Consider the following 26,934-nt stretch of genomic DNA (forward strand, 5'->3'; position numbering starts at 1 on the left):
TTGCGCTTTCTCTTCTCTCTCTCTCTCTCTCTCTCTCTCTCTCTCTCTCAGTATGAGTGTGGGTGTGGGTGTGTGGGTCACAGGTTGGCATCAAGTGTTACCTTTGATTGGTATCAGGATTAACTTTTTGAGACAGTTTCTCTCACTGAACCTGGAGCTCACCAATTTGGTTAGACTGCTGCCCAGTAAGGCCCAAGAATCTTCCCATCTTTGCATCCCCAAATCTGGGGTAACAGGTGCACACTGCCACACCCCCACTTTTTATGTAAGTGCTGGGGATCTGAACTCCAGCCCTCATCCTTGAGCCTCAAGCACGTTACCAACAGAACCATCTCCCAGCCGTCTTTGGACCTCTGTGGCCATGAGGAACACGGGGTTTGGGCAATAAAGCGTGTAGGAACATTTTAACAGTGTGTGCTTGTCCAGTCACTCTGGTGGGGTATGTGGAGGAAGAGAGCCAGAGGCAGTGGACACTGGTGTGCCTGTCTAGAGTCAGAAAACATGCAGCCATGCTTCTATCCGAAGCATTTCCAGATCAAAAGAGACAGATAAAGGTTTGAAAGGAGCGCTGCTTGCTGCCACGGTCCCTCTTCCAGATGCTATGCATTTGCATTTGTGCCTTCTTCTTCTTCTTCTTCTTCTTCTTCTTCTTCTTCTTCTTCTTCTTCTTCTTCTTCTTCTTCTTCCTTCTTTTGTTTGTTTGTTTTTTTTTTTTTTTTGAGACAGGGTTTCTCTGTGTAGTCTTGGCTGTCCTGGACTTTGTAGACCAGGCTGGCCTCAAACTCACAGTGATCCAATTGCCTCTGCCTCCCAAGTGCTGGGATTAAAGGCGTGTGCCACCTCGCCTAGCCTGTACCCATTTCTTAGGGTTTTACTGAGATGCAGTCCTCTGTCCATGCCAGGAAGTAAAGTTGCCATCTCTTCCCTTTCCCAGGGCAGAGACAGCCCCAGTTTGGAGGTTCTACAATCAGAGGCATCCATCGAAAGGGAACCAATGGTAAAGGGAGCCAGAAAGAGCTCTCTCTGAGAGTGGCGGAGAATGCAGATTTCAACTTCTCCCATGCTGCAGATCAAACCAGGGCAGGATGCATGCTAAACCAGCTCTCTGCTACCAAGCCATATGCCCTGCCTTTAAGAAACTTAACTTACTGGGATCTGAAGCGATGACTTAGTGATTAAGATTACTGGCTCCTTTGGCAGAGGACCTGGGCTTGATTCCCAGCACCAACATGATGGCTCCCAAACATCTATAACTTCAGTTCTAGAAGGATCTGATATCCTCTTCTGGAATCCACAGGCACTACATGTATAGGACACACACACACACACCACATACACACATACCACACACACACACACCCCATTCACACACATACAATAAAAACAAATCTGAAAAAGAAATTTAAAAAGGCAACCTCCTTACTGGCTGAGCTGTGTGGATGATGTAAGCTCAGATCTGTGTCCTGTGGTGAAAGTGACAGGGTTTTCTGTGGCAGGATTTTGAGACCGCTTAGGCAGAAGCTCCTAGACCTGACCCTGGGAATTCTGTGAGCCACATAATCTATTTTCCCTGTCGCTACTTAAACATATTTAACACACACAAAGATAGAAGCAACACAGGACCAGGAGATGGGTCACTTAGCAAAGCATGAGGCCTCGAGTTCAGTCCTCAGAAGCCACATAAAAAAACCCGGGCATGGCAATAAATTCTTGTAATCCCAGTGCAGGGGAGCCTGAAACCAGCTGACCTCCAGAGCTCAGGGGCCATTCAGCCTATTTCAGGGGGCTCCTGGCCAATAGGAAATCCTGTCTCAAAAAGCAAGGTGGCTAGGAATGAAGGAGGATGTGAGGCTCACCTCTGTCCTCCATGTGCATGCACACATGCATATGTACTGGGACACATAAGAACCCATGGGAAGATAGAAACAAAAGCTTAATGAACCCTCTTCATTCATCGCCTAATTCCACATCTTCCCTGCCCCCTTCCGGGTGTAATTTACTTACTTTAAAACTGCCATACTGCAGTCGAACAGCCTAATAAGGTTTTGAACGTGGGTAGCCAGCCAGCCATTCTTAGAGTCAAGTAACATTTTCCTTCTCTTCCTAGAGTTGAGGTTCTTTTTATTTAAAAAATATTTTTATTACATTTATTGTATGTGTGTATGTGTGTGTCTGTGTGTGTGTGTGTGTGTGTGTGTGTGTGAGAGAGAGAGAGAGAGAGAGAGAGAGAGAGAGAGAGAGAGAGAGAGAGAGAGAGAGGGAGACTATGAGAGAGAGAGTACAACTGGCAAGCCCACATGTGGAGGTCAGAGGACAACTTGCAGGAAATGGTTCCTCTCTTTCTACCATGTGAGTCCCGGGAACAGAACTCAGGTGACCGGGCTAGTTAACAAGATGGCTGAGCCATCTCACTCACCTCGTTTGAGTTGTGATACATGCATCCACTTGTTAACCACCACATAATCTTACCGGACACGTTTCAGTACCCCAAAGGACTCCTTCCTACTCTAGACAGCCCTACCCACTCCAGCCCCTAACCCCTGGAAACAGCTGGTTTGTTCTCTGTCTCCAAAGTCCTCTTTTCTAGCACGTGTTAGAAGTAGAATCGCCCAATTCTTAGGTAGCCATTTGTGACTGGTGTGCTCAGATTCATCCACGTTGTCCCGTTCCCCTTTCTTGGCTAGCGGATGCACGATGCACACAGTCTGTTCATCCATTCACCCATGGAGAGACAGCGGAGTTGTGCAACAGTTTCACATGGGCTGTCAACATGACTGGAACCAAGACTGAAACTGCTGTGCACATCTGTGTGGGGTTTTTCTTGGTCAGCGTATTTGATGTGAGAAAGCTCAGGTGGCAGCCCAGAAAAAAAAAGGAGGTCAGAGAGAGAAGCTTTTGCTTTTCACCTTACTGTCTCTGCATCATACTGGAACGTTCACTCATTATCCTACTTGCTAGTCTGTCTGCTCCATTTGCACATTCTCCTGTCATGGTGCTGCGTCTGCAGTCCTTCACTGGTATAAAAATCCAGCGTCTTTAGACTTCCCAGAAGGACTGAAAACAAGGGCCCCTCAGGGAGCCTCAAGGCCTTTAGCCCCAGCGTCCAGCCTGATGGACCGAGCAGTGGCTGGATTCTCAGGCTGTCCAATGTGAAGACGCCGTTGGACTGACTGCCCAGCCTCTGTCGTTGTATCAGTTTGCTTTCTGGCGCTGTGAAAGGACACTCTAACCAAAAGCAACGTGGGAAGGAAAGGGTTTATTTGGCTTTTACACTTCCACATCACAGTCCATCATTGAGGGAAGTCAGGGCAGAAACTGAAGCAGAGACCATAGAGAAATGATCCTGGCTGGCTTGTTCTTTAAGGCTCACTCAGCTTGTTTCTGATACATCCCAGGACCACGTGCCTATGGGTGACACCGCCTACAGTGGGCCAGGGCCCTTTCCAACATCAATCATTAATCAAGAAAATGCCTCCCAGACTTGCCTAGGGCCAATCTGATGGAGACATCTTCTCAATTTAGAGTCCCTCTTTCCAGGCGAGTCTAGCTTGTGACAAGTCGGCATTCTAACCCATCCCACTTTAATATATGTTCATTTTCTAAGTACCTCTAGAGATCCTGGACCAATAGAAATTGTTTCCATTTGGCGAGGGGGCAGGAACAGCTTTTATCCAGTATCAACAGCATCATTTTTCTGATTAATTACATCTGCCCTTCAACGCTCGTTTCTGTTGTTCCCCAGGGTCAGAGCCAGCCTGCTCCCAAATATCAGCTGAGGGAAACAAACAAGGTCACTTTATCACTTAAACAATTTTGGTTTTGTTAGCCAAATATCCACACTTGCATTGGTACAACATCCTAGATTTCGTGTGTGTGTTTGTGTGTGTGTGTGTGTGTGTGTGTGTTTTCAAGACAAGGTTTCTCTGTGAAGCCTTGACTATCCTGGACTCATTTTGTAGACCAGGCTGACCGCGAACTCACAGTGATCCGCCAGCCTCTGTCTCCCAAGTGCTGGGATTAAAGGCGTGGGCCACCACCACCTGGCGTTATTTTATTTTTCCAAGGGAGAGAGGGCAAGGAGCATCCTAAAGCCCAGAGCCACTCCTGTGCTCAGCAGTCGGCTCGGACAGGGTCCCCTGAGCACCTCTGAGTGCTAGGTAACAAGTTACAAATCCAGCTCTTTTGGCCAGGCGTGGGGGACGGGGGTGTTTCCAGACAGGGTTTCACTGTGTAGCCCTGGCTGTCCTGGAACTCACTCTGTAGACCAAGCTGTCCTCAATCTCAGAGATCTGCCTGTTTCTTCCTCGTGGGTGCTGGGATTAAAGGTGTGCTCCGTTACAGCCAGGCTACGAACCCTGCTCTTTTAAAGCTTATACTCTAGAGGCCCTAGAGGAATTCCTCAGAACCAAGCACTGCAGAGTTTAATGAGCTAAATGCTTTCACTTTGAAGCACTTTTTCACTTTCAGCGCTTTCACTTTCAAGCACCTGTGTTGTCAAGGGATCGGCTCAGAAACCGTAAGTGTACGGTGCCTGGAACCGCTGCTCCCCTAAACCTCGGAACTACCATTGATTCTTGCTCAGCTGCATAAAGCCTGGACCTGGAAAGTCACAGCAAAGCCACTGCACTTTCCTGTCCTGTGACACCTTTTTGGCCACTGATTCCAAAATGATGGGGGCACATCTCAAGTAGGCAGCAGAACTGGCGGTAGTTCATGACCATCTATCTATCTGGGCAGTGAACTGAACCTTGGAAGGTCACAAAGACGCATACAAGTCGCCGAGCCTTCCGCTGACCTGTGGTCCCACTAGTGCCGCAAAGCAAAGCGGGGCCCGGGCCTTGGCTGCTCTCCCGTCTCCGGCAGGGGCCGCTGCAGCCGGGGCGGGACTTGAGGAGGCCCAGCTCTCCGCCCCGAGGCCTCACCAGCTAGGCAGGTCTGGGCTGCCTTCTGCAGGTGCGTCTCATGCCCTGGTAGGGGTCCCGGCTTTGTTCTGGCTCCACGCGCCCATCCCGCGCATGCGCGCCCGGGTGCCGGTGAGGACGCCCGGGACACGGTGGGTGGCGGGTTGGGCGACGGGTGGGAAAGAAACCCCGGGGGAGCAGCTGGGCCCAGGAAGGCGGTGGCCCGGAGGAAAAGCACTTTGGATAAGGTGAAGGGGGGCGGGCAGGGCTGTAGTGGTGGCAGTGGGAGTGCAGAAAGGATCGGAGCAGGACACAGTCTGAAGGTAGAGCCCGCGGGATTTGTTGACGGTGGCAACGGAGAGATGGGGGAAAGGTCAAGGCCAAGCCACCATCCAGGAGAATGGTGCCGCAAAGTTTTGCGAGTGGCGTGAGGGCTGGGGCGTGGAGGGCGGGGGAAGATGGGAGATCGGGAGCGTCAGGTGCAGAGAGCTGGGAAGAAAACCTTCAGGCGGTGGGGGCTGGAAGCAGGGCACGCACGTGTTCCGAGAGCTCAGCTAGGTCCTAGGCCGGTCCCTCCGTTAGGTTTAGCTGGCAGGTAGCCTTGACAGGAGCATGTGTAAGTGGAGCGGGTCAGCGTCAAGAACTTGGGGCTGCTGTACTCATCTCATTTATGGAGCTTTTTGGTGTCCAAAGAGTCTTTACGGAAGGCCTGTGAACGTTTGTACAGTACTATTGCCATGCATTCTATCCCATGGCTTAAAACTCTTGCATGCCAGTTGATAATTGTGTATATATGCATGCATTATATATATATATATATATGTATATATATATATAGAGAGAGAGAGTAAGCAAAACTAATTAACATAGCTAATTATCATCTTGCTGTTTTTTAGAAGTAAACTTACTAAAAATTATCAACGGTGGTTGCTGTGCCATGCAATAGACCAGTAAAACTTATTCTTCTTAGCTGAGAGTCTGTGCCCTTGGCAAATATCTCCATGCCCCCCGTATTGTCCCCCACACCCAGCCTCTGGTGACCACTATGCTGTTCTGTGATTCCATGAGTTTGACTTTTCTATGCTCCTGAGCCTGCCCTGCTGTGCTTATGTAGCTTATTTCACTTATGTTAGAAGGGTCATCTTTTTTTTTTTTTTTTGTCCCAAATATGATGAAGGATCCTTTCTTTTAATATTGTGTTATGTGTGTATAGGCTACACTGTCTTTATTCCTTGCTTTTAACAAAATCTCAATGGCTCGATTTTACCAGTAAAGACACTGGGGTGAAGCCAGTTGCTGGGGTGAAGGCCTGTTAGCTCACGGAGGCACAGAAAGCACCCAGCTTACCGCTCTCCTCAGCTGAAGTCCCAAAAGGAAGCTCTCCTCCTCAAATACCCTCAATCTGCAGGCCCCCCTCTACTTCCTGTGTGTCTGTCAGCCCTCCTGACCTCTACTTCATGGGTTTTTTTCCCCTATGCTTACTTCCTGCCAACTGGTTCTTTGTTCTGCCTCTTGACCTATGGTTGACTTTATTTAATTCTGTTTACAATATTCAAACAGAAAGCCCTTGGATGAAAGGTGTTGCCAGGGTTGAGCCACACAGCTAGAAACAGATTTTTCCAGTAGACAACACAATCTCAGGGTTGACGGTGATCAAATACCCTGCAACAGCTTCTCTATTGATTAACACCTAGATTGCTTCCGTGTGGGTGACACCAAGACTAACATTCAAGTACCAACACCTGTCCCACACACTGACCTTCAGGCCCTGTACAGCAAACGTGGAGGGGATTGCTCGAGTACTTGACTTGGTAATTCTGGTTTGACTCTTTTTTGTTTTGTTTTGTTTTGTTTTTCTTTGTTTTGTTTGTTTTTTGAGACAGGATTTCTCTGTATAGCCCTGGCTGTCCTGGACTCACTTTGTAGAACAGGCTGGCCTCCAGCTCACAAAGATCTGCCTGCCTCTGCCTCCCAAGTGTTGGGATTAAAGATGTGCACCACCATGGCCAGCTTCTGGTTGGACTCTTTTGAGAAATTTCCATAGTGTTTTCCAAAATGGCTACACTACCATTTCCAGTGTATCACAGTTCCTTTCATACACATCCTTGCTCACATTAACTTTTGTCTTTTTGATAGTAGCCACTCTAGCAGATTTGAGGTGAGATAGTTCGTTGTGGTTTAATCTCATTGCTCCAAAATCTTTTGAGACTATTCAGACCTTGAGTTCCAATCCAGCCTGAACTGCACAGTGAGTTCTAAGCCAGTTTGGGGTACAGTATGAGCCCCTATGTCAATCTCCTTCCATATACCCCCAACACAGATATTCAGCCTGGGTCTTTTTTTTTTTTTTTTTTTTTTTTCCTGTACTTTGTGAAAGTAACTTTTATCCTCTTGGCTCAGTTGTTGTCTGGGAAGGTGACTGCCTCTTTCTGCTATCCTAGGCCTAATCCTGGAAACTTCCAGCCTCCAAACAATCTTATCTAGGCCTAGAATGTTTTAGCCTCTGAGATTTATTGCTTACTAAGCTCACCCTTTCCTATTTTTACTAAGCTCTGGGCTGCCTGGTTCAACTCAGCTGTTCTGGCTCAAACCCTTCTGCCAGCTGACTAATTTAATCTGGCTTCTCTCTTGGCCTGGAATTGCTCTGCTTGGCCTCAAACTAACTCCGCAATCTGTTCTAGTCTTCTGTCTTCTTCTCATTTTCTGGTTTGTTCCATCTTCACCTGAGTTCTCTCTCATCTCTCTTATTACTGAGAGAGGGTAAAAGCTCCCTCTCTCTCTCTGAAAAACTGCCCTCCTCTCTCTCTCTCTTACCCCCCCCCCCTTTCTTGGTTTTTCAAGACAGGGTTTCTCTGTGTAGCCTTGGCTGTCCTGGACTCCCTTTGTAGACCAGGCTGGCCTTGAACTAACAGCGATCCGCCTGCCTCTGCCTCCCAAGTGCTGGGATTAAAGGCGTGCACCACCATGCCCGGCTGAGCAGCCATGTTCTGAGTTAACATTCTTCTACTGTTGTTGTTCTCCTCCTCCTCCTCCTCCTTCTCCTTCTCTTCTTCCTCCTCTTCCTTTGCCTCCTCCCCCTCCTCCTCCTCCTCCCCTTCCCCCCTAAGCTTCTAGTGCAGTGTCTCTGACCACAGTAGAGATAGGTTACATGCATCTTATTTTTAGGGGGTTTACTGAAGTACATCGCATACACTGTCAAAATCAGGTTTTTTTTTTTTTTTTAATTTTACAGTTCATAAGTTGTCAAAAAAGCACAACAAAAATAAGGATGCAGAACTTTCCATTGCTCCCATGGGCCCTGTGTGTTCACCCCACCCCCCCCCCCAAAAACCACTGATGGGAATTCTGTACTTATATTTCCCCTTTTCAGACTATCATGTAAATGGTCTCAGAGTGTAGTAGCTAGTGTTCCTAGTATTGTGTGTGGTTTCTTAAAAATTAATTTATTTTTCTTTATATATATGAGCATTTACTTGCATGTATATGTGCCATGTGCATGCCTGGTGCCCAAAGGGCCAGAAGGGGGTCTCCTAGAACTAAAGGTACAGATGGTTGTGAGCCACAGTGTGAGTGCTGGGAATTGAACCTGGGTCCTTGGCAAGAACAGCATATGCTGAGCCATCTCTCCAGCCCTAGCATTGTGTTTCTATTTGTTTTATTTTTATTTTATTTTTTGTAAATAGTTTACGGCTTCCAGACACAATGCAAACATAGTAGACTTCCTGTGTATTATGTACTCACTTCCCCCAATGTTACATCTTACTTAACTGGAGCGCTGGGATCTAAATCAGGACATTGGTATGTGCCCCACCAACTAGTAACTACACTACTAACTCACAGACATTCATATTGTGCAAGGCATCTCACTAAGGTCCACTTCAGGCGTGTAACCCACAGGAGACAATTTCCCAGGTTTAGTCTTCGTAACCTAATTGTGTAGTGAGTGCTGCTGGTTAGGCTGTGCAGCGCCCTTCAACTGGGTCTGTGTACTATTTCTAGTAATTACATAATGTATCTTGGGAGAAAAACCACACAGAAGCAGAACTTTGCCCTTCCCATTGCGTCATCTGTGGGCGGTGCATGAACTCGCTGTGTCTTGTTACTGGTCGAGCTAACCCGGACTGATTGGCCGAGGAGGTAGTAGCCACATTTTCCACAGGGAAGCTGCTACTGCACGGGACTTGAAGGAGCCATTCATGGGGTTGGATGTGTGAGCAATTTGTTCTCTTTCCTGCTGAACAGTCTTCATTGTGTGAAGAAGCATAACCTGTCACTTATTTGTAAGTAGATGGGTATTGGTTTGCTTCTATTTGGAACCAAGGATTGTCTGATTAGGCCTTGGTGTTCTGTTAAATATAAACCATGCCACCAAACGCCAACACTGGGCAAGGCCTCGTGTGACCACAATGAATCTGGACAAAACCAGACCGCTCAGTAATCCTGTCTAACCCACGAATGCAAAAGCCTGTTGCATTCCAACAACTATTCGGCTGGCCTCTCTTACCTCTTTTCAATAATGTCCCCTACAATGTCCAGTCAAAGTGGCCTGCTTCTTCATAGCAGCGATTCTAGAACATAGCCCCAACTCATGAGACCCCTCTTCCACACCCTCACAGAAGCCAGAACCCTCCCATTAATTCTTTGAGACACTTGTAATTCTTTTTTCTTTCTTTTCTTTTCTTTTTTTTTAAGATCTATTTATTATTATGTATACAATGTTTTACCTGCATATACACCTGTACACCAGAAGAGGGCACCAGATCTCATTATAGATGGTTGTGAACCACTATGTGGTTGCTGGGAATTGAATTCAGGACCTTTGGAAGAACAGCCAGCGCTCTTAACCTCTGAGCCATCTCTGCAGCACCGAGACATTTGGAATTCTTTTTTTTTTTTTTTTTTCAAGACATGGTTTCTCTGTGTAGCCTTGACTATCCTGGACTCTTTTGTAGATCAGGCTAGCCTTGAACTCACAGCAATCCGCCTGCCTCTGCCTCCCAAGTGCTGTGATTAAAGGCGTGTGCCACCACAGCCTGGCCGACGCTTGTAATTCTTATGGAACCTGCAGCCTGGGGGTGTGCTGGACAAGCAATCTTCCAGGACACTGCCCCTTTATCCCTGGAAAATGGGTCTGGAGAGATGGCACATAAATTCAGAGCACTTGCTGCTCTTGTAGAGGCCCGGGTTCAGTTCCCAGCATCCACACTGCGACTCGTAGCCATCCATCACTCCAGTTCCAGGGGATGTGGTACCCTCCTCTGAATGCCTAGGGCACCAGGCACACATGCAGAGCATACAAATACATACATGCAAGCAAAACAGCCATGCACATAAAATAAGTAAATCTAAATAAAAATAAAAATATTTCACACTTACCACTCATCAAATTCTCTCCCTGATTTGTGCTGCCTGGAAGACATGGACAGTTCACACAGATACTCACATAGTTGCTGAAAGCCTGGCTGTTCTTCATATCACCACAAATCCTGTTGCTCACCCACACCCAATTCCTTTACTAACTTCTTATGGATTCTTCATTTTAAAATAAACATTGAACATTCTAGTAAGTACCAAAGTCTTGTCGCCCCTATCTCTCACAAAGGACTAATTTTTGTTTGTTTGTTTGTTTGTTTTTGTTTTTTGAGACAGGGTTTCCCTGTGTAGCCTTGGCTGTCCTAGACTCACTTTGTAGACCAGGCTGACCTCAAGCTCACAGCGATCCGCCTGCCTCTGCCTCCCGAGTGCACAAGGGACTAATTAACCTTTTCCCACCAACAGTGTGTTTTGATGAGCTCTATCAGATGATATAAAACTCTCTTATTCTGACTTTTTAAAACTGGTTACATCCTGGCAGTGGTGGCACATGCCTTGAATCCCAGTAAGGAGGCAGAAGCTGCCGGCCGGATCTCTGTGATCTACAGAGGGAATTCCAGGACAGCCAGGGCTACACAGAGAAACACTTTCTCAAAAACAAAAACAACAAAAAACTGGTCAAAATCCACAGAACATACAGTTTACCATTAGTCCCTTTTCTCATCTCTGTGACTAAGTACCTGGCCAAAGAAGCTTATGGGAGGAGGGGCGGTTGTGGCTCACAGTTTGAGGGGACAGGCCATCATGGCAGGAAAGACATGGCAGCAGGACCCTGAGGCAGCCGGTCACATTGCATCCGCAGACAGGAAGCAGGGAGAACAAATGCTGGTGCCTGGCTAGCTTTCTCCTTTTGATTCAATGCAGGACCCCAACCTGTGGGATGGTGCCACCCACATTCAGTGTGGGTCTTCCCTCCTCAACTAAACCCTCCCAGAAGCACCCTCATAGACAACCCTAGAGGTGTGTTCCCATGGTGATCTCCATGGAGATCACCTGACGGTTGACAATGAAGATAACCATCACGGTCCTAGCCATTTAAAAAGCACTGTGCAGTGATGGTTGGGGACCAGAACATCCTTCCCCAGAATTTTTTTTCCATCTAATAAAACTGAACCTTTTTCCCATTATTTTTAAATATATCTCATATATAGTAAAATTAATTCTTTTTGAGTGTAGTGTTCTGTAAGTTCTGTTAGACATTGCCATGTAACTGCCACATGCTCAGGACACAGGGACACATTCATTATTCCATTTTTCCCCATGTCTCTTTGAATGCCCTCCCCTCTCCTCATGATCACAGATGGAGTCTTTGCTTATTATGGAATGCCATAGGAATACAATCATGAATTATTTACAATAACTTTTTTGGTATGTGAATGAGTGTATATTTTCATAGTCATGTGTGTACAAGTGTGTATGCACAAATATACCTATGCCTGTGGAGGCCAGAGGCCATTTTTGGTTGTCTTCCTCTATTGCTATATCTTACTTAATTGTTTTGAACATTTACTTGTGTGTAGGGGTGAATGCTCATAGCCCAGCACTCTGTCAAGGTCAGGGGACCCCCTAGTGGAGGAGTCAGTTCTCTCATTCCACCGTGTGGGTTCTGGGCCTCAAACTCAGGTCATCAGGCTTGCACCGGCCTACTGGCCCTTTGCATTATTTCTGGAGGCAGGGTTTCTCACTGAATATCGAGCCTGGCTGACTGGCCAGCCATTTCTAGTCCTTTGTCCCTGTTCCCGCTCCCTTTGGTGCTGAGGTTACAGGCCTGGGCTACCTCACCCTGGGTTTTAAAGGAGTGCTGGAGATTCAAACTTGCTGGATGAGACTCTTACTGTCTTAACCTCTCCAAGCCTCGGATTCTGCTTGAATACCAGCCACATTGCATACTGTGAATGTTTTCTTGCTTACTGAGCTTGTTCCTGTAGATTTGGCTTTTTCTAGGCTCTTCTACTAAACCCAGTGTCTGGAGCTAAGTGATCTTGGATCAACCCTACTGTTGTTTCTCTCTCTCTTTGAGATAAGGTCTTGCTATGTAGACTGGGCTGACCCCGAACTCACTATGTAGACCAGGCTGGCTCTGGACTAGTCGCAATCATCCTGCCTCTGGCCTCTTGAGTGCTGGGATTGCAAGAATTGCCTCTATGCCCAGCCCAACGCTGTCTTTGTCACTGCTTTCCTCTTAGAAACTTTCTTAAGTATAGACATTTACTAAATGTGCCTTACAACTTACAAGTTTCCTTGACACGTTGTCACCCACACCTTATTTGTTGTAACAGTATACATAGACCCTGGCTTGTTTAGTTTTCAGAAATCACTTTGTCATCAAAACTCTTTGATCAGAAATTCAGGAAGGGGGCTGGAGAGATGGGTTAGCGGTGAGAACTCGCACACTGTTCTTGCAGCGCCCATGTCAGGCAGCTCGCAACTGCCTGTAACGCCAGCTCCCGGGAATCCATGACCTTGCTTTCATGTGCACAACCCCCTCCACAGACATATATGCACACATGGACATAATTAAAAATAAAAAAATACAGCAACGGGGTTTTAAAGAGTGTTTTGTACCATTACAAATGCAGCAGGGTTGTTTGTTTTTTTTTTTTAAATAAGAATTCTCATGTTTGGGGGTGGGGAGATGGCTCAGTCAGTAAACTGTTGGCCTTGCAAGCATGAGGCCCTAAGTTTGATCCTAGAACTCACATTAAAAAATAAAAAGAAATCTAGATGTGCTGGAGGTATGTGGAGGCCGAAGCAGGTAGATCCCTGGGTCTCAGCGACCAGGCAACTTTGCTTACTTGGCAAGTTCTAGTTCCAAGTGAGGAAGCCTGTCAATTCTGAGGAGCTGCTCCTCTGGTTTCCATGTGTGCATACATGTGAGTGTATGAGCAACACACACACACAGAGACACACACACCCACCACCTCTCAACACACACATGCACACAAACCTCACACTTAACCCCTTTTGCCTTCCCAAGCTTCCACAACAGTGATTCCAAACATGAGTGGCCCTCAAGGGTACCCACTGGCAGCCTAGCAGGGGTGGCATAGGAAGGCAGAGGCAGGCACATCGCTGGGAGTTCAGAGATCGAGGCTATCCTGGTCAACAGAATGAGTTCAAAGACAGCCAGGGCCACACAGAGAAACCCTGTCTTGAAAAACAAACGAAAAATACAAACCAAACAAAACAGATTACTGGTGGTTTGTGGGCTTGGCCATCCGTAAGTCTCTGGTCTGGGTAGGTGTCAACCTCATGTTCCCAGGTTTTCAGATGCTACCGCAGGTGTGCAGGCCCACGGGAGAAGCACTGCACACCGGTGCAGCAGTCCCGAGCATAAACGGAAACAGCCAGGCTGAATATCAAGGAATTCTGTTACCTTTTTCTTTTGTTTTGTTTGATTTTTGTCTCACTTTCCCCCCTTCTTTTAGACAGGCTCTCGTGTGGCCCAGGCCAGGCTCTAAACTCCCTACATGGCTGAGGATGGTCTCAAACTCCTGCTTCTCCCGCCTCCTTCACGCTAAGGGTATTCTTGCCAATACAGCCCTTCCTCACCGTGACGTCACTCGGGAGCTTTCAGCTTCACCATTGCGCCATTTCCTTTTTAGTTTAATAAAAATCACAAGATAAGGATGTGGGGTCCAGATGCCAAGTACAATCAGAGCCCCCGGGATCCACCTATCCCCCAAAAGCTTAAAAAAATATATATATATATATATATATATATATATATATATATATATATATTTTTTTTTTTTTTTTTTTTCTCAGCATGTTGGCACACAGGCTTGTAATCTCAGGCTTGAGGGGGGGGGGGCTCTGCAACTGGAGGAAAATTATTCAAAGCTACCCTGCAATATGGAGGGACCAGAGAACAGACTCTGCCTCAAACAACAGCAAAAACAAAATTAAAACCTGTGAGATTTCACATTAAAGTGCTGTGGTGAGCACGTGTGAAGTGGGCTGCACTAACTGGGCTCTGCTGGCTGAGTACACTCATGAGGTTTTCCACTTCAGACTAGTTATCTTGAGTCAAGTAACAAATGAGACAACATCTCTAATGAGACAGAGACCCATTAAGCATTTGAATGTTCCATGACTGTTTCTGTGTTGTTGCACAGCTTTTCTAAAGCCTGCCCGGAGGAAGTAGTACTTCAAAGCAAAACCTGATGCGACTGCTCCAGACTGTTCCGAGCCGATTCATTCCCCAGCTGTACTGTAGACGGAAGCCTCCAGCATCCCCACAAAGCAAGATCCGCCTCACCATGGCCCGTCCGAGTTCAAGTAAGTCATCCTTAGAAGCGGCCGCGGCTGCTGACGGTGCTGAGGGAGCTTCCACATGACTTTCACCTGGCAGTTGACAAGGAGGAGGAGTTTAGATGTTTGGTATCTGGTAGGCCTTGGTTCAGCTTGGTCACAAACGCAAAGGCTTCATCCTGACTTTCTACAAGAAATCTGGATCCATCAACCCTTCTACATGTGCGCATCTATGCCCTGAAACAGGTCACGCCCACCAAGCAGCCTAGGGAACTGAGTGAATAGAGAGTAAGTGTTGTTGTTAATTTTCCAGTAGGGCCTAATAATGTTTATTATTGGGTCTATAATTATTATTATGTTAGTATAATCCACTAGCAATCAACCAAGACACAGACACCTATTATATTTTAAAATAGTCTTAGTTAACCTGGGGCAGGGCAGATATTAATCCTCTAAACTACTTCCCATAGTGGGGCAGGTATGGCATACCTGTCCCAATCCCATGCCATCTGCTTCTAATAACTAAGATCAAGCTACCTCCCATCCAGAATCACATACACTTGCTAATGTTCTTCATCTGGGCCAAATCCTCCATCCATGCCGGCCATGTGCTTTTCCTCCACCTAACTCATTGTGGCCTTCTCTCTTCTGTAGTCTTTCCTTCTTCCCAAGATTCTCTCTGTCTCCCCAAGCCTGGGAGCCCTAGCCAAGCCTATCCCATTTGCCCTGCCCAGGTATGCCAGCCCTTTCTTAATTAGCATCAAAGCACATCAGACCAACAAGTAAGTACATTAGATCACAGAGGGATGGGAGGCGAGTGGAGATCCCTGTTAGGTGTGTGCCCAAAGCCCTCACTTCCTTGAGGTACCGTGTACCCACCCATCAAGTGTATAAGCTGGTGTCCTCATGGCACAGGAAACATTTTTGAAGCGTATTTATTTAAGGGAGAGAGACACGTGTGTGCTGTGGTGTGTGTGGGTCAGAGGGCAACGTGTAGAAGTCTTTTCTCCTGCCGCCACTTGGCTTCCAGGGACTGAACTCAGATCATCAGGCTTGGTGTCAGGTGCCCTTCGGGCCATCTCATCAACCCCGAGCAATGCTTTTGGCTGTAGTATCTGAAATCTTTATTTTTTTAAAGGTTTATTGCTGGGCAGTGGTGGCGCACGCCTTTAATCCCAGCACTCGGGAGGCAGAGGCAGGCAGATCACTGTGAGTTCGAGGGCAGCCTGGTCTACAAAGTGAGTCCAGGACAGCCAAGGATACACAGAGAAACCCTGTCTTGGAAAACTAAAAAAAAAAAAAAAAAAAAAGGTTTATTTATTTAATGTGTGAGTGTTAGCCATATGCATGCATGTGTGCCTGGTGCCCACAGAGGTCTGAAGAATGCACCAGATCCTTTGGAACAGATCCACAGATGGTTATGAACTACCATGCGGGTGCTGGGAACCGGAAGCCCATTCCTCTGCAAGAGCAACGAGTGTTCTTACTTCCTGAACCGTTTCGTTAGCCCCTGGTGGAGTGTCTTACAGTGTAATTTCATTCAGTGCCAAGTTTCACCCCATAGACGATTGATGTGGGACACAAACGTGCAGTGGGTGCTCTGAGTTGACACAGGTTTTTATTTCCTGTTCAGGTATGGCAGATTTTCGGAAGTGTTTTGCAAACGCAAAGCACATAGCCATCATCTCCGGGGCTGGTGTCAGTGCGGAGAGTGGGGTTCCGACTTTCCGAGGAGCTGGAGGTTACTGGAGAAAGTGGCAGGCTCAGGTTCGTAATGCTTCCAGATTCCAGAGGCTCTTCCGAAGGAAGCTGTTATGGAGTCTGACTCAGCATCTGTACAGATGTCTGAAGCCCAGAGGCAGTGTTTGAAATTGCCAGTGATCATCTTGTCCTCTTGGTTTTGGTGTCAACACAGTCTCTGTGATGACTGCGGTAGCAAATCTGGGGCCAGGGAGATGGTGCAGTGCATAAGAGCACTTGCTGCGCAAGCGTCAAGCACGAGGACCTGAGTTTGAATCCCAGAGCCCACGTAAAGAGCTGGACATAGCGGTGTTTGCCTGAAAAACAGCTTTGGGATGTGGAGACAGGAGGGGCCCGGAAGCTGCTGTTCTTCCAGCCTAGCCTCACTCACCAAGAGGCTACGTCCCATGGGAATAAGGCAAGCAGGGCTAGGAAGACACCAGTGTCTGGCTTCTGAATACTTCTGCACAGGTGCGCACATCTGCACACTTATGTTATGACATGGACACACAGACACTCACACACACACACACACACACACACACACACTTCACCCCAGAAAGGAAGCCCATGACGGACCAAAGTAATGATTGCACCACTGTCTCTTCAATATGGAGAAGTAGTGAGTTTCTTATTGGAGTTACTAGCGAGAATATGGTGAGGGGTTACCGTGACCCCAGTGTACAGAAGCCCAGAGCGTCTCTACACAGCTGGCGGGCAGCTCTCCAGTGAACACCTTTCTCCTTGGGTGGTCAGAGTCTCACCTCACAGCAGTTGCTCTCTGCTTTTTACTCTGAGGTTGGGGTCCTCAAGGAGCTGTCAAGTTTTTGTCATCCAGGACGTGTGACCTTTTGTTTACCACCTGAGGCTTTGGGGCCTCTCCTTCCCTCCTACTCCTGGGGAAGTGCTGTATTTGGAGGGTCTCTCCTGAGCAGAACAACCACTTTCCTACCCTCTGGATGTGAAAAGAGTGGATCCTTTTTTTTCTTTATTCCTTTCTTTTTAATAACAATTCAGTTCTCCTAGGAACTGCACTAAAGTAGAATCAGAAAATCCTGGTTACTCACAATTTATAACTATAAATTTAGATATAAGTATCTAAAGATGATTGGAATTAAGTATTAAACATTGTGGAATTTCTGTAAACCTTACTGAAGGCTTAGAGCTTGGTATTTAAACAATTATATGAAGGACATTACAGTATAAGTTCTGTGGGGGGGGGGGAATGGATTTGATTGTTAAAAAGATTTATTTTTTATTTTATATTATTTATGTGTATGTGTGTGTGTGTCTGTGTGTGGGTATATGCATGTATGTGTGGGTTCCCAAGGAAGCCAGAAGAGGGCACTGGATCCCCTGGAGCCAGAGGTGCAGCTGGCTGTGAGCCACGCAGTGTGGATGGAGAGAATGGATCTTGGGTTCTCTGCAAGGGAGGCGAGTGTTCCTCATCACTGGGCTATCTCTGCAGCCCCTGCTTGCTTGGGTTGTTGTTTTATTATTCAGTTTTTGTTAAAATAGACATACAGACAAATTTACCCATTTTAGCGTATAATTCAGTGAGTTTTCCCAGATAGATAAAGTCATACTGTCAACCTCGTGGTTATAACAGAGAATATTTCTACGTTATGAACTAGCCTGGTTTGGTTTCTATTGCTGTGGTGAAGACCATGGTCAAAATGTGACCTGAAGAAGTAAAGAGTTTATTTCATCTTACAACTCTCAGGTCACAGTTCACCTGCGGAAAGTCAACGCCAGAGCTCAAGGCAGGAACTGCTGCAGAGGCCGTGGGGGAGTGCTGCTGCTTACACCACCCAGTACCAGTGGCTCAGGGGTGGCACCACCCCGAGTGGGCTGGCCTCTCACAAATTAGTTATTAATCAGGAAAATGGCCTGCAGACTTGCCTACGGGCCAATCTGATGGAGGCATGTTCTCAACTGATCCTTTTTCTCAGATGACTCTAGCTGTGGCAAGTCAATAAATCACTAACCGCTACACACATATACAAGTACACATGCGAACACGTGCGTGCATGCGCGTGCGCAGACACATACAGGTACTTATAAACTACACACCCACACGTATATATGCACATATATACATGCACATCTACACACACTACATGCACTCATACACAAACTACACATATAAATACTTGCTGTTACTATAACGGATGTGAGATGTTCGGCTTATAAAGAGAAAAACATTAATTTTGACTCAAAGATTTGGAAGTTTTGCTTCACAGTCCACTGGCCCTGTTGCTCTTGGCCCTGTGATGAGACAGAGGGTCATGACAGAGAAGATGGAGAACACACAGCAGACGAAGGCTCTTCCTCTCCTGGATGAAGTGACAAGGGCCCCTCACAGTCCCCTTCACATTATTCCCAGTGACCTAAGCTCTCCCACGAGACCCCGTTTCTCAAAGACTCAAGCATTTCACTTGTGCTGAGCTGGGAGCCACACCTTAATAGCTGGGCCTTTAGAAGACGTTCCAGACCCAGACTATGGCACCATTTCTTCAGAATATTCTGCTATGGTCCTTTCTCCTATTTCCTCCCATCCTCCGGGCTTGGGGAATCTTTAGTTCTATATATTTATTTCATTTTTATTTTAAATTGTGTGTGTGTGTGTGTGTGTGTGTGTGTGTGTGTGTGTGTGTTGCACATGCATCTGGTGTCCTCAGCGGCTAGAAGAGGGCGTTGCATCTTCTGCAGTTGGAGTTACCAGCGACCATGAGCAGCCTAATTTGGGTGCTAGGACCCGTGCTTGGGCCCTCCTAATTGCTAAGCCATCTCTCCCGGCTTGGGAATCCCTACTTTTAGAGAGCAGGGAACTTCATGCGTTGCGTCCATTGTGAAGCTCCCAGCCTCAGAACGCTGGCACACAATGCAAGCTTCCTACCTTTTGGTTAGTTGAGTGAAGACAAAATTAACCACCTTACTGCGAGACTCACAGAATTCACGGGGCTTTCTCACAGAGTGCAGAGGGCATGCGCTGTACTTTCCTTCCTCCTAAATGTTGAAGCAGGCGAAACTGGGATGCTCTGGCACTCCTTAGGCTTACAAGGGGAGAAGGGAATAGAGGGCCCTTACAGTCCAGGAAGAAAGAAGGGCCCCCCAGAGGCATCTCTAGGGAGCAGCAGCCGGTGGCAGGAAGGGCTGGGTGGAGCTGCTCTAATGTCAGAGGAAGCAAAGAGTCTGCCTGTAAGCAGAGAGGTCAGAGGGCATATCTGATTCCAACTCCACCCCAAGGGCCCATGGATGTGCTGACAGTTCACAGGTTAGTGTACAGGTGCTCCTGGCCAGGGGGTCCTAGGAAGGGCACAGGGTCCCCGAGGGCTACACCTTGCACCTGCCATGCACAAAGGGAAGGCTACCATCCTGTCTCGGGTGGGGGTGTGCCTGTCATGTGGGGCATCTTTGACACACTTATTTTCAAAACTAACATAGACAAGAATGAACAGTTCAGTGAGGACCTGAGGTGACACAGGCAGGATATAGAACATTTCCGTGACTGTTAAGGGTTTCCGTGCGCTCTTCCTGTCAGCTTCCAGCACAGACAGCTGTGATGTGTTTCTGTCACAGGAAAGAACTGTCTGTCATTAAAAAAAGGCTAGTGCCTTAAGTACAGACATCTCATGTATTTGGTTACTATATATTATTTTAATGTGTATGTATACATGTGTTTACTGTGGCTCATATATGTGTATGGTTCAGTGTGTGTGCAACTATATATGTAATTTGTAAGTATGTATAACTGTATGTATGCATAAATATGTGTTATGGATGCCTTGGGTGGGGAGTGGTCATCTAGGGTACTACCGAGTTCATTCCATGGGACAGACAGAGAATTGTATGTCCTGGAGACACTCACTCAGACAGGAAAGTAAAGTAACTGGGAGAGAGAGAGAAGCCACTGACAGTGTGTGACAGCCTGAGATCTGAGCTGGGGGCATGTCCTGCCCCGCCCCACAGTGAAAGTAGAGGGAAAGTGAGTTATCGCCCTGGGGGCAGTTGACAGAGTGAAAGTAAGTTACAGATCGAGAACAAGAAAGACTTGCCACAACGAGAAAACCAACAAAAGGGACAAACTTTATTAGAATAAACAGCTCCCATCAATGACATGGGCTGGGGGCCTCTGGAGATGGGAGCCTGCCTGAGGCTCTAGTTTGGTTTTTGGTTTTTTGTTGTTTCTTTTTTTGTTTGTTTGTTTTGTTTTGTTTTGTTTTTGAGACAGGGTTTCTCTATGTAGCCCTGGCTGTCCTGGACTCACTTTGTAGACCAGGCTGGCCTCAAAATCACAGCAATCTGCCTGCCTCTCCCCCCCCCCCCCCCCAGTGCTGGGATTAAAGACATGCACCACCACACCCAGTTTGGATATTTCTAGGAGCCCTCCCTTACTGTCCATGTTGTAGCAGTTGCAGTCTTGTGTGTATGTGTGTGTGTGTGTGTGTGTGTGTGTGTGTGTGTGTTGTGTGTGTGTGTGTGTGTACATGCAATCCCCTCTTCCCAAGCTTGGAGCAGCCTTTTTTGTTTTTTGTGGTTTTTTAAAAAAAGATTTATTTATTATGCATACAGTGTTCCGCCTGCATGTACATATACCTACACACCAGAATAGGCACCAGATCTCATTGTAGATGATTGTGAGCCACCATGTGGTTGCTGGGAATTGAGCTCAGGACCTTTGGAAGAGTGGCCAGTGGTCTTAACCTCTAGCCATCTCTCCAGCCCCAGCAGCCTTTCTTAAAGGGGCCAGGCCCTGTTTTCCAGATTGGCCCAAGTTCCCCTAACCTTCATTCATATGTATGTATGTATGTATGTATGTATGTATGTATGTATGTGTGTGTGTAGTTTATTAAGTATGTAGCCATGTGTATGTGTGTGTGTTTTAAAGATTTTATTTATTTACTTTATATATGAGTGCTCTATCTGCATGTGTGCCTGCATGCTAAAAGAGGGCATCAGATTCCAGTATAGATGGTTGTGAGCCACCATGTGCTTGCTGGGAATTGAACTCAGGACCTATGGAAGAGCAGATAGTGCTCTTATCTGCTGAGTCATCTCTCCAGTCCCATGTGTGTAGTTTTTTATGTATACATACATACATACATGTGGTTTGTGTGTAAGTAGACATAACATGTATCTATGTAGTTGTATGCATGTGTGTATGTATTTATTCATATATATGTACATGTAACTAAATGTTTATGTTTAGTTGTTTACATGTGTATTTCTAAATACATGAAGTCAAAGTACATACTGAATATATTGTATAATTGTGTATAAGTATATATACATGTGTAGCTTGAATATATTGTATACATTTAAATGTATATATATGTATTTTGCATGTTAGAACATGTAGCTACATGCATATGATTGTGTATGTGTATACGTGTCTGATTTGCATGTATGTGTAACTGCATGTTTATATGTAGTTATGTGTATGTAATGCATATATGTGTAGCTTATGTATACTGATCTGCATGTAGCTGTTTATATGCATGTTATTGTGTATATGCAAATGTCTTTGTGTAGTTTTAGCATAAATGTAACCATGTATGTGTATAGTCGTGTGCACGCATCCGTGTAGGTAGGGTTTATATGTAAATATGTATGGGTTAGCTCTATGTATGTCCATGCACATATGTGTAGTTTGTGCACAATACATATAACTATGTAGTTGTGTGTGTGTGTGTGTGTGTGTGTGTGTGTGTGTGTGTGTATGCATATATATAGTTATGTGCTGTGTGCTTGTGTGTGCTATGGTTTTAGTTGTGTGTAGGTATGTGTGTCTGTGCATGTCGAGATGTGTGTAGTTATATGTCTGAGCTTCTTTCTGTGCCTGCTGTATTTTACTGAGGTATTTTTCATTTCATGTTTTTCTTAGAGAGCCCTCAAAATGAAATTGACTTCTTATTTCCTGAGCTCCATGAGGGTAAATTCAACCCCAGATATTTTCACATGTCATTTTACTTCCTGTTCCTAATTTGTGAGATAAGTGAGGTAGGTTACATTGCTTCTGTCGCGTCTGTAGGGAAGTTAAGAGTGACCTGTGTAAAGCCCTGGGTTGGTCCTAGCCTAGGACCGGGATCTCGGCTGGCGCTATGCGGTCTAGCCAGACCCAGCTGCCCGTCTCCACTGCAGGTCCTCGCTCATCTCTGCCTCTCTCCCCTCAGGACCTGGCGACTCCTCAGGCCTTTGCCCGCAACCCATCCCAGGTGTGGGAGTTCTATCACTACCGGAGGGAGGTCATGCAGAGCAAGGAGCCGAACCCTGGGCACCTGGCCATTGCCCAGTGTGAAGCCCGGCTGCGTGACCAGGGTCGGCGGGTTGTGGTCATCACCCAAAACATCGATGAGCTGCATCGCAAGGCTGGCAGCAAGAACCTGCTGGAAATCCATGGTGAGGGAGACCAGCCTGTAAAACACAGCCTATCTACCTTACACTGCTGGACACCTGTTCGTCCTGCTGTGACACTTCCCTTGGGGACACAACAGTACCAATAGCACCTGAACAGCTCCTGCTGGTAACGGGGGACACCGTGCCCACTGCACAACTCACGTGTTATTTCCTACAGGCTGGTGGTAGTTGGATTATGCACTGAAAACCAATGGTGCCAGCACCCCTGGGTTTTGTTGTGACCTACCCTGCATTTTCCCCAAAGCCCCCACTGCACAGTATCGGGTGTTATTGGTGATCCTGTCCACTAGAGAAGCGCTGCCTGCACAGCCACAAGCCCCTGCCCCTGTGGGAGGAGGCCGTGTTGTGACATATTTACCCATGGAAGGGAGCAGACAGGCCTGGGCGCTAGTGCCACTCAGCAGGACTGGACATGGCAAATTATGCTTCAGTACCCTGGGGGTGTTTATTCATCCTGTCCTCAGTGGGGGACTGCCACTGAAGCCGCCCTGTCCACCCTAGAGCCCGAGGGAGGTGTTGGCCCAGACGCTTTTCTGTAACAAGCTCACCATGTTGTAACATCCGTGGGGTTTGTCTTGGGTCCCTCGGCTTCTTTCCTCTGTGGATTTCTGCCCAAGGCCATGAACTTCAACATCTACAAAGCTATGAACCCAAGAAATGAATTTCCCCACATACAGGCTGAGAAGCAGCCACCCACGTTGTCTATTCTGTATAGGGGCCGGCCGAGATTTCTGCTTTCAGCTGGCTTAGTGTCGCTTGATACAGGAATATGTTTCTGTTTTATTGCACCTTGTATAACCAAAAAATATTTCATTTTGTCCATTATCATCATGGAGGGGAAACATCGCAGCCTGCGGGCAGGCATGGTCCTGAAGGAGCCAAACCTCAAAGCCCGCCCACACAGTGACGTACTTCCTCCAACAAGGCCACATCTCCTAAAAAAACGCCACTCCCCATTGGCCAAGCATTCAAACACGAGTCTGCGGGGGCCGTTCCTATTCAAATCACCACGCTGGTTAACACTTTTAGCTTTGGACTCGCTTTATAGACCAGGCTGGCTTCAAACTCACAGAGATCCTCCCGAGTGCTGGGATTACAGGCGTGGGCCACAGCTCCCGGGTCTTTTTTAAACTTTTTATTGATTCCTGGTGAGTTTCAGGAATGCACCCCAGTGTTCCTCATCTCCCAGTCCCCTCATATCTGCTCTACAGTCGGGACCAAACATAGCAGCATCCTGTCCAAAAATGGAAAAAAAAAAAATCCCTAAAATAGTTTTGTTTTTGTTTTTTTTCATCAGTGACCAAATGCCTTCAGAGAAAGACGGTTTGTTTTGGCCCACGGTTTGAGGTGACACAGTAAATGTGGGCTTCTTTTGGCTCACAGTGTGAGGGTCTGACCATATCGCAGTTGCACCCAGGAAGCAGAGAGTTGAACCCTAGTGCTTCTCTTGTGCTCTCTCCCCACCCTTTTCTTTCTTTCTTTTTCTTTCTTTCTTTCTTTCTTTTTTTAGACAGGGTCTCACTGTGTGCTCTCAGCTGTCCTGGGACTCAGTAAGTAGACCAGGTTGACCTTGAACTCAGATATGTACCTGCCTCTGCCGCCTGCCTGCCAGGATGTGAGGGATGCACCACTAAGCCCAAGCCCTCTTTATTCCGTCCAGAACCTCAGTCTGTAGGGTGCTGCCACTTGTATTTAAGGTGGACCTTTCTCTTTCTGTTAAATTTTAAAAAAATATTTTATTTTTTATTATTTTACTGTATTTTCCCAAGATTCCCCCCCCCCCAGCGCCGCCCCCCCCCCCCCCCCCCGAGACAGGGTTTCTCTGGGTAGCCTTGGCTGTCCTGGACTCACTTTGTAGACCAGGCTGGCCTCAAACTCACAGAGATCTGCCTGCCTCTGCCTCCCTAGTGCTGGAATTAAAGGTGTGCACCACCACCGCTCAGCTTCCTTCAGTCTTTCTAAAGCCAGCGCTTTACATGGCATTGGTGGAGGTCATGCATGGGTCAGCGCTCACAGTTGTGGTGGGAGTGTTTGGTCCTTCCGGGCCTCCCGAGATCGATTCCTGACCACCTTGCTATGAATGGCCCAGCTCACACAGTAATGCAGCTTGACGCAGAGCTTGGGCAGCACATAAGCATCGAAGACATTGGCTTTGGAAATGTCCCTGACAGTAACAACCTCTGCCGTGCTCTGTGTATGACCCCCCGGCTTGTCCTTGGGTGGGCGCTGGGCACAGTGTGTGCACTGAATTGGCTGCACATGGCTGCCGTGCCTTTTTGGCTCTACTGTTGTCTCTTCTTATTTTGGTCATCTTGGAGGCAAGCCCTGAAGGAGCTGTTTATTTTATTTTATGGATATGGTGTTCTGTCTGCGCACCATGTGTGTGTCTACTGTCCCTGGAGTCCAGAAGAGGTTGTTGGATTCCTTGGAACTTCAGTTTCAGATGCTCGTGAGCCACTATGTGGGTGCTGGGACTCGAACTTGTGTCCTCTGCAAGAACACCAAGTGCTCTTATTCACTGAGCCATCTCTCTGCCCTGGTCTTCTTCCCCTCAGCTAAATGTCTTTGGCTACATCTTCACAGACTTGCCCAGAGGCGTAGATGCTAGGTGATTTTTAGAATCTGTCAAAATGATAGTTGAAGATGAACTGTCCCAGCTAGCCCCTCAGAAAACACACCTCTAGGATGCTTCACTCGGGTCACACGCCACTGCCAGAGTGACATACTGCACTAGTCTGGGGCCTGTGGCGGAGCTTATGTTTGCCGGGTGATTAATAGCTCCATCAGCTCGCCATAGGGTAGAGGAGAGGTGGTCCCCCAAGAAGCCAGCGTAGGCAGGCAGACTGTGACTGTCTGTGTGCGCTGTGGGTATACACCTCAGGGCACCCTGAGCATACATACAGCAGCTGTTTGAACTGTAGGTATAAACTGTTGTAAATGGTCACTATTACTAGACATTCTTTTTATTTGTTAGTTGATTGCATTTTTTTTTTTTTTTCCCGAGACAGGGTTTCTCTATGTAGCCTTGGCTGTCCTGGACTCAGTTTGTAGACCAGGCTGGCCTTGAACACACAGCGATCCACCTGCCTCTGCCTCCCAAGTGCTGGGATTAAAGGCGTGCGCCACCATGCCCGGCTTGATTGCTTATTTAGTGAGTTTCTTTGCTAGAAGAGACGCAAGTTCTATTAAATCTAAGTTAAAATTTTCTAACGCTCTAGATGACGGACCTTTAGGGTGTGAGCCTAACCCTGTACCAGCCACACTGTCTCTGCTGCCCACTGGCCTTTGTAATTTAGCTTCTAGTTAGTCACTCCGAGCCTTAGCTTCGGGCTCAGCGGCTGCTTCCCTCTCAACCACTCTAGCTGCATCTGAACATCCGTCCGGGGTCATCCGGGTGATGCTAGCCATGTAGCTCTTTCCCCTCCAGGTCATCCTGCCCTTGAAGGCATTTGGTTCGGTCGGTTAAACAGTACTACCTGTGTGGTGCTTTGAATAGGAATGACTCCCATGGCCCATATCTTTGATTGCTTAGTCATCAGGGAGTGGGTATTTGAGAAGACTTGGGAGGGGTGGCCCTGCTGGGGGAAGTTTATCATTAGCCGGTGGGTTTTGAGGCTTCAAAAGGCCCAGTGTTGCTCTCCCTGCCTGTGCCTTGCCAGTGCCCTGAATGATGCCATGTCCCACATGCCCCTGCTACAGTGACAGCAATAGACTGGCCCTCTGAAATGGGAAGCCAGTTCCCAGTTAAAGTAGTGAATCTACCCTTTAAAAATAAACAGAGGAAGACAAATCATTTTCCCACTTCTCAGACGTGGAGACTTTGCTCCGATGACACCAAGTTCTGAACTTGCTGACTCGCGTCTTTTCTTTCAGGAACCTTATTTAAAACCCGCTGCACCTCGTGTGGCGCTGTGGCAGAGAATTACAGGAGTCCCATTTGTCCAGCTTTAGCAGGAAAAGGGTAATTACATTGGACTGCAGAACAGATGTCGATTGTCCTTGAATTGTGCATGAGCGTGAGGAAATTAAATGTTCATTGAAGATTCTTTTTTAAAAATAATTTATTTTTCTTTTATATATATTGATGTTTTGACTGCATGCATATGTGTATGAGTGTGTCAGACCCCTTGAAACAGGAATCACAGACAGTTGTGAGCTGCCATGTAGGTGCTGGGAATTGAACCTGGGTCCTTCTGAAAAGCAGCCAGTTATCCGCTCTTAACTGAAGATTCTTTTGGATGCTTCT

The 26,934-nt window shown here is 47.0% G+C and overlaps 1 protein-coding gene across 1 annotated transcript in view; it reads left to right on the forward strand.

Moving 5' to 3' along the window:
- The first annotated feature begins 4,898 nt into the window (after positions 1 to 4,898).
- Sirt5 (sirtuin 5) overlaps positions 4,899 to 26,934 on the forward strand; it is a 31,227-nt gene continuing 9,191 nt past the window's right edge. The window contains exons 1-5 of the mRNA XM_051170567.1: positions 4,899 to 4,953; positions 14,393 to 14,555; positions 16,162 to 16,295; positions 22,445 to 22,670; positions 26,562 to 26,649. Coding sequence (XP_051026524.1) covers positions 14,441 to 14,555; positions 16,162 to 16,295; positions 22,445 to 22,670; positions 26,562 to 26,649 — 563 coding nt within the window. The 5' untranslated portion in view covers positions 4,899 to 4,953; positions 14,393 to 14,440. The remainder of the gene's footprint in view (positions 4,954 to 14,392; positions 14,556 to 16,161; positions 16,296 to 22,444; positions 22,671 to 26,561; positions 26,650 to 26,934) is intronic.

Source organism: Acomys russatus, chromosome 3 (genome assembly GCF_903995435.1).
Source record: "Acomys russatus chromosome 3, mAcoRus1.1, whole genome shotgun sequence".
Lineage (NCBI taxonomy): Eukaryota > Metazoa > Chordata > Mammalia > Rodentia > Muridae > Acomys > Acomys russatus.